This window comes from Mus caroli, chromosome 2, assembly GCF_900094665.2.
Source record: "Mus caroli chromosome 2, CAROLI_EIJ_v1.1, whole genome shotgun sequence".
NCBI lineage: Eukaryota > Metazoa > Chordata > Mammalia > Rodentia > Muridae > Mus > Mus caroli.
In genome coordinates, this window is record NC_034571.1 from 82,224,971 (window position 1) to 82,233,588 (window position 8,618).

Sequence of the window (8,618 nt, forward strand, 5' to 3'; positions counted from 1 at the left end):
AGCTTTAGGTCACACATGGTGATTCCACCAGAGGTTCTTTTATCCTTGAGAAGAGTTTTTGCTATCCTAGGTTTTTTGTTATTCCAGATGAATTTGGAGATTGCCCTTTCTAATTCGTTGAAGAATTGAGATGGAATTTGGAGTACTACTGAGCTATTAAAAGGAATGAATTTATGAAATTCCTAGCCAAATGGATGGACCTGGAGGGCAACATCTTGAGTGAGGTAACCCAATCACAAAAGAACTCACATGATATGTACTCACTGATAAGTGGATATTAGCCCAGAAACTTAGACTACCCAAGATATAATATACAAATTGTGAAACACATGAAACTCAAGAAGAATGAATACCAAAGTGTGGATACTTTGCCCATTCTTAGAATTGGTAACAAAACACCCATGGAAGGAGTTACAAAGACAAAGTTTGGAGCTGAGATGAAAGGATGGACCATCTAGAGACTGCCATACCCAGAGATCCATCCCATAATCTGCCTCAATGCTGACACCATTGCATACACTAGCAAGATTTTGCTGAAAGGACCCTGATATAGCTGTCTCTTGTGAGACTATGCTTGGGCCTAGCAAACACAATAGTGAATGCTCGCAGTCAGCTATTGGATGGATCCCAGGACCCCCAATGGAGGAGCTAGAGAAAGTACCCAAGGAGCTGGGGGGATCTGCAACCCTATAGGTGGAACAATAATATGAACTAACCAGTCCCCCCCGCCCCACAGAGCTTGTGTCTCTAGCTGCATATTTATCAGAAGATAGCCTATTCGGCCAACAGTGGAAAGAGAGGCCCTTTGGTCGTGCAAACTTTATATGCCTCAGTACAGGGGAACACCAGGGCCAAGAAGTGGGAGTGGGTGGGTGGAGGAGTGGGTGGGGGAGGGTGTGGGGGACTTTTGGGATAGCATTGGAAATGTAAATGAAATAAATACCTAATAAAAATGATATTAAAAAAACCAATGAATGCTTCTGTAGGTCCCTGTATTACCTTTGTAAATGAGGTAGATTTCCCCCACCCCCTGCTTCCTCAATCATATCACAAATCCTTAAAGCCATAACACAACCCTGTTCAATTATACCATCAATAGATTGGATTTGTTCTTGTAAATTAGCAGAACATCTTTCACTAAGCAGTTGATCTTTAGTAATATTTATTTCCCCTTGCTATATTCTGTTGTTTTATTTTGTGACTTTGTGCCTACATCATGAAAAACACTGTAATTGTTGTCCAGCTTATAAAACAGCTGAGATCAATCATTTCTAGTCTTGGGGAATAACCTTATTCTGTGTAGCCCAAATATTTAACAATTCTTTAACAAATGGAGAGTGCAAGTTATATAATAGCATAGCCTCTATAAAGTGCTTTAGATCTACCAATTCTGTATAATGGCAGATCCACTAATTATAGGCAGAAACACCATTACTAGCAGGCAAATCATGCACAAAGACTGGGAAGGCTGCAGGTGCCTGTGTCAGACCAAGAAAATTTTCTGGTGGTGCACTTGGATTAACACTCTCGAGTTGTACCTGTACCATTTCCTGCTTTTCCCAGCCCCTAAATTTCACAGTGGTGCTTTGGCTGCCTAGCAGTGAATGTACATGGAACAGGATGAGTGGTAGTTAACCTTCCAGCCAATTTTGCTTCCCCTTTTCATCATGCAATATATTCCCAGTTTCAGATGTCATCCCTGAACCTTGTTCTCCTTCCACTGGCTCTTTTTGATTCCCAAAAACTTTGAAATCTTCCCAAATTCTCTTGTGCTTCACCAACTCCACAATACTCTCTAACATAAGAGAATTGTCAGTGTGCCTCTCAATCTTTTTAAAGAGAATCTACATGAAAACCATGAAACATAAAAAAAAGCACCCTCTAGGAACAAGGTAGGAGACCTGCCAGAGGTTTAGCCACTATTTTACCAGCCTATTTACAAAACATTGCTAAAACCTCTTAACATGACCTTTCATGCAGCACATTTAAAGCAGAATTACACATTATGCTTAATTAAGCCTTGCTTAGAAAACTGATAGTTGAAGGAAGCTAAATAAAAAGAATCACTTTTCTATGGGTAATTGGGCACCAGTAGGTTTCTCATTCACTAGTCAATGAGACAAAACTTTATATGCTATGTTAATGTAGTTTTAACTCAGTGAACTATTAATAATAATTTTTAAGATAATCATTTTTGACGGGGAAGGTTTGGTAAGTTCTCTAGGAACTTAAAAGGAGGTAGTAGGAAACAGATAATATCAACATACATGCACAAAATTATAAAGAATAAATAAAATACTATATTTTTAAAAAGAAGATTAATGTATACACTCTAATAACTTTGCACTATGGGAGTATATTATGCACTTTCAATGTTTTTTTAAGACTATTCCAAGAATAATATAAGGTAACATTATCTATGGCAAAAATAAAGAACTCCAACTGGGTTTATCCATATACATTTTCAAAGTTGGTTTTTATTGTAAGAATGAGTTGCGATTACTATGAGATTGTATTTTTATATTTTAAGTTAATTTATTTTTGGTTAAGTTTACTTTTTGACAATTTCATACTTTTACACATTAGAGTTTTGGTAATTTCCTCATCCCTGCCAGTCTCATTTTGCCTTCTTTTAAATGGAAAACTTTCTTTTACTTAACATTATAAAGGAACTACAGATAGGGACTGGAGACATGGCCTAGCAGTTAAAAGCATTTCCTGTTTTTCCAGAGAATCTTGAATCTCTTTCCAGCACCACCATGGCAGCTTATAACCATTGTTATTCCAATAACCTCCTAATGTCTTCTGACCTCTGAACATACCAGGTATGTACATGGTGCACATATAGGCATACGGAAAAACAAATAAATATCTAATAAAATGAATGAATTTTTAAAAACTTATGTCAATACATTTAGATTTAAAGAAAAAAATCTGAAATGACAAAACCAGAAGAAACATCTTAATTTTATTTCATATCTGTATATCTTTGAAGGTTTTCATTGAAACATCAATATGTCCAAGACTGAAAACTTTAAAACAAAGGAGTGTATGAATTAATTGTTCTCAGACATAAATGCTTTCCGTTTTCCAAGTACTTCTTATCCAAAAACTTCTATGATCAGCCTGCAAAACACATATGTCAAATATTCACTTCGTAAAATTCAAGCCACTCATGAGTATAAGTTGCTGATCTCTGATCCCATTAATTTAGGTCATTTAAACTACTACCATATTTCTATGTTTCTTTTTTCTGTCAATACACTTTTTATTGTGCTTCCACTTATGATTCATGAAAAGTGTAACCATCATTTTTCCTTTTTGACACCATTTCTCTGTGTAGTTGTCTTTCCTGGGACTAGCTCAGAAAAGCAGGCTGGCTTTGAACTCAGAAATCTGCTTACCTCTTCCACTGGAGCTTTGGGAATAAAGGTGTGTGCCTATACTTCCTGGCTAAAGTATAATCACTTGTAAAATAAAGATTATTTGAACAGTTTTGACAAAAAATTGTTACCCATATGATATTATTGTCAGTCTCATTAAGTATGTAATTCATGCTTAATTTTCTGTATTTGAACATCAATTTCCTTTTGCTTTATATTATCAAGAGTCAATTAATAACTGTTATCTGCATTCTGAAATAGGTGTGTACATTACATAAGATGTATATAATTTGGCAAATTTGGGAATGGAAAGGATCAAACATTTGTAGCTCATTCTTACTTAGACTCTCATGCTGGTTCATTTGGTATTGATTTCATCTTTGAAACAGTCATTTAAAATAGATAGTGAGATGAAATACTTATAAATTTGAGTGAATTTTTAAATTTCAGTTAGGCAAGAGTTATTCACAACTGCTCCTTTGTGCCACATACATGGAGGTATGTGAAAAGAAATTTCACGTCCCACTCTCATCAATAGATTCAGGTACAGGCAAAAATGAAAATTTAATTTTTGAATTATCAAGCTGTTTGCAATTATTTTACTACACTTTGAAATTATTATTAAAACCCATTATTAAATCAAAACTTTCACATTGTATTTGTCTAATTCTACTGTTTATACTTACTGATTCTCAATTTTCTCTTCCCATTATGTGATGAAATCATATTTTGTTTTGTTTATTGTTTGTTTGTTTGTTTGTTTGTTTTTGAGACAGGGTTTCTCTGTGTAGCCCTGGCTGTCCTGGAACTCACTTTGTAGATCAGGCTGGCCTTGACTAAGAAATCCACCTGCCTCTGCCCCCCAAGTGCTGAGATTAAAGGCATGTGCCACCACGCCTGGCTTTGGAATGAAATCTTAAGGTTGATTTAAAAACAGAAAGTATAAATTATTGGTGTTTTGTTAAATTTTCATAAGAATGATGAGCATGTAAACATACTTAGTAGGGACCAAAGGTTAGTTATGCATCCATTAGTTTATCATTTTTAATTCCAAAGAGGGTTGAAAATATTATGCCTTTAAACCAACTATAGTGAATATTCACTTTTATAGAAATTTTAATCTATAACTAAATATACCAATTTAAATTACTGTTTTTATATCCTTTAAATTATCACTAGTTGTTGAGTGTAACACTATCCAGGATTCATTTGTAATGGTTAATACTTTAGACTAGAACATGAATCATTTACCCAAAGACCTTTAGTTCTATTTTAAAAGAAAATATTGGTGAAATCCAGAATAATTTGTGATTAAAGATATTTTTATGAGACTTATTTTGAGGGCCATTACATTCAAGGAAATTCCTAAATATGCTTGAGAGTAAGTTATCTGTGCTTAAATTCTTCATGTTTTGAGACCTAACTCTTCCAGTATTTTGGGAACCCTAGCCTATAATTATTTATCTATTAATGTAATCAAATGTTATTCCATATATATTTATTGTTTTTTCAATTTTAATATACATTGTTTGACACATTTTTTCATAATATAATCTCTCTTACATGTCTTGATTTTTACTTATTAAAAAATGCAAGTGGACATTTTGAAAAAGGGCTCAGTTGTTAAGAAAGTTGTTAATTTTTTTATAACCCCTGGGTCAAAATCCCAGAACTCAAACATTGGCTAACAATCACCTGTACACTCTGTCAGCTTTGACTGGTACCAAAAATGAGCATGGTATAACATCTATGCAAAACATTTATAAACATAAATTAAAATAATAAAATACAAATTTTTTAAAATTTAAAAAAATTTCACCTGGAAACGAAAATACTAACATTTAAACATTTTCCTATTTCCTTTACTCCTTGGTAGTAACCAAAATTTTATTCAATCATCTTGTTATTGAATTTTACTTGCATTGGTGCTGTTAGACATGTTTTTAGATGTTTTTTAATGTTTCTATAAGTTTGTTACTTTATCTCTGGGAGATATGATTAGGACTATATTCCTGTGTTCCTAGACTATGACTTTTGAATGTATGTCAGATGATATGAATTTAATGTTGGTGGCCCCTCAAATAGTCTCATGTGAAGACTAAGTCTTGTCCCACTTCTGGAATGCATAAAAATGTTTGTTTCCTTACCACCATACCTAAAACACTTGTTTTAGTTATTTTTTCATTGCATGACAAAAGACTATCAATGAGAAAACTTACAAAAGAAGGCATTTATTGGGGGCCCACAGTTTTAGCAGTTTGAATTCATGACCATCATGGTGAGAAACATGGCAGCACAAAAGCTGGAAAAGTGCTAGAGACGTAGCTAAGGTACACGTCTGATCTGAAAAGTGGAAGAAGAGAGAGAGAGAGAGAGAGAGAGAGAGAGAGAGAGAGAGACAGAGACAGAGACAGAGACAGAGACAGAGACAGAGACAGAGACAGAGAGACAGAGACACAGAGAGAGAGACAGACAGAGAGAGAGAGACAGAGAGAGAGAGACAGAGACAGAGACAGAAGGCAAGGAGAGGAAGGGAGAGGAGGAAGAAGAGGAGGAGGACTCAAGGTTTTTGAACCCTCAAATCCCCCTCTGAGTGGCATAATTCCTCCAGCAAGACCCCATTTGCTAATCCTTCCCAAACATTTTTAGTAACTGGAGACCAAGGATTCAAGCATATGGCACTATTAAGGTTATTTGTGTTCAAGCCTCCATAGCTGTGCCATTAAAGTTTTGGTTTGCAACTATTCTTACAGAAAAGAAATGGTAACACATATATGCTCTTATTCCATCTCTATGATGAGAAACACTTACTTTAAAATGACTATTGTATGTAAAATCTAAGTAATCTTATATCAATATTTATATGCAAATATGCATTTTCACAGTGTTTAGTCATTTTTATTAATGAGTTAATGTTCATTGCATGGAATTTAATGGTTAAACTTTAGCACTTAGTTTTTGGGAAATCAATAAAATATTGTATAAAACTATTTCATCCAAAGTGATAATATTTTAAAATAGATATTTTATAATTTACATTAACTCAAGTAATGTTTTCTTATCATTCAAATTTATTTTAATTCATGGAATTTTTAATACCAGGTATTTAGGATCATTCACTCACTCATATAAACAATGAAACATAAATAGCAGAATATGATCTGCAAATATTTCTGAGTAATTATTTGTTTTTTCTTTTTATGAATTACTATACACGATGTTTCTAAGTAATTTGATAACAACTTATTATAGGAATGAAACTTTTTCTCAATAATATCTAAGTGATATCTTAGAAATAAAATCATTCAAACATTTTCCTTTTTGAAACACAGAGCTAGGTCTATGACATCTATCACTCAGTGTCTAATAACTGCTTTATAGAAAAGGAAGTAGATATTCAATTTGTAGAGTTTACCTTGAATTTTAAATCATGACAGCCAGTTCTTCACCATTTCATTAGATATTTGTGTCATATTCCACCAAAGAGATGTAGGTATTATTTTGATGCAGGCCTCTCAAAAGAGTTACTATAGAGTTCTGTGTACTGTATACACACCATTTGTAGAACGTTAAGAATGAAATGAATATATGATGTAAAGATACTCCCATGTGCTTTAATAATGTAATTTAATGTCAAGCCTCTATTAACAGTGACTGACAGAATTTCCCTGAAGTTTACATTCAGAAGCACTCTGTCATGCTTATAACACAACCAAACAAGATTTCTGCATTTCTGTGTTGTCAGTCTTTCAGAAGAAATTACATTCTTATTTGCTTACTAATTTTTATTGTGAAAATTATTATTATCATTGTCATCATTATTGTTATAGATAGACTTGAAATAAACATTGTACACCAAAATATTTTCCATTTCCTCTAAATAGTATCCACATTTGCCTTCATTTTCTGAGTTGAATTTTACTAACTATGCATCATATCAATCAAAATAATTCAAGCAAATATGTATCATGGTAGATAGAAACAGCCATTGTTCTAATTTTATAATTGTTTTGGGCATATTTTAAGATGGATTAGTGAAGTTGGAACTTCAGTGAAGTGCTCACTAATTTCTGAAAAACCTCTTTCACATCCTTGTTTCTCAAGCTGTAGATAAGAGGGTTAAGCAAGGGATTGACAACTGCATAAAAGACCGAGGCTACTTTGACAGCATTCCTAGAGTTTTTGGAGTTAGGTATACAGTATAGGGAAAGTATGGTTCCATGAAAAATAGTGATGGCAGTCAGGTGGGAAGCACAGGTAGAGAAGGCTTTGCGACGTCCACTAGCAGATTTGATTTTTAATACTGTCACGAAAATGAACACGTAAGAAGTGAGAATGATCAGGAGTGTACTCACTTCATTGAAGGTTGCAAAACAAAAGAGTAGCAAGCTGGGAATGTATATATCAGAACGAGAGACAGCAATGAGGGCAGTATATTCACAAAAGAAATGGTTGATCACATTAAATCTTGAAAACTTTAGCTGCAGAGCATAGCAAAGGAGAATCAACGTTTCAAAGGTACTCCAGATATATGACCCAGTCACAAGCAGGATGCACAGCTTCGGTGACATGGCCACAGTATACAGCAAGGGATTACAAATGGCCACGAAGCGATCATAAGCCATAACTGCTAGTAAGTAGGACTCAGCCACCAGAGCCACACAGGACAGGAAGTACTGCAACATGCAGCTGAAGTAAAGTATAATTTTATCAGCCAGGACCAAGTTTTCAAGCAGCTTGGGTGTTATGATGGTTGAGTAGCAGAAGTCAACAAAAGAAAGGTGGCTAAGGAAAAAGTACATTGGAGTGTGGAACTTAGGGTCAATATTGATGAGCACTGTCATGCCAAGGTTTCCCACTACAGTGATGATGTACATGAAGAGAAAGATTAGGAAAAGGGGAATCTGAAGGTTAGGGTAGTCTGTGAAGCCCAACAGGACAAAGTTAATCTCCACACTCACATTTCTTTCCAGTGGCACCATAGTAGACAGCTGAGACAGAAGACTCACCTGTTTAATACAAAATCATGTAAGAAATATCAAATATTTTAAAATAGGAGTATAAAAGGCTATTTTAGTTTGGTCATTTGCACAAATCAAACCAATGTGATTTTTTTTATTACAAAAAATAGAAGATTAGAGAAATCTAAGAGAAAATATGTAAACAGTGCCATTTGGCCATATTTTGCTTTATAATATCACTGAGGCATTAGGCATACTCTGAAAAGGTTTAATG

General features: G+C 34.3%; 1 protein-coding gene across 1 annotated transcript; it reads right to left on the reverse strand.

The window, feature by feature from the left end:
- Nucleotides 1–7,355: 7,355 nt before the first annotated feature.
- On the reverse strand, nt 7,356–8,383 carry LOC110290175 (olfactory receptor 5D14-like). Its single transcript, XM_021156668.1, has one exon. It carries the CDS (start codon nt 8,363–8,365, stop codon nt 7,415–7,417), a length of 951 nt encoding a protein of 316 aa, XP_021012327.1. The 5' UTR covers nt 8,366–8,383; the 3' UTR covers nt 7,356–7,414.
- Nucleotides 8,384–8,618: the final 235 nt, after the last annotated feature.

Excerpts from the sequence above, each read along its gene's own strand:
- LOC110290175 (XM_021156668.1), bottom strand. The coding sequence starts at position 8,365 with ATGGTGCCACTGGAAAGAAATGTGAGTGTGGAGATTAACTTTGTCCTG.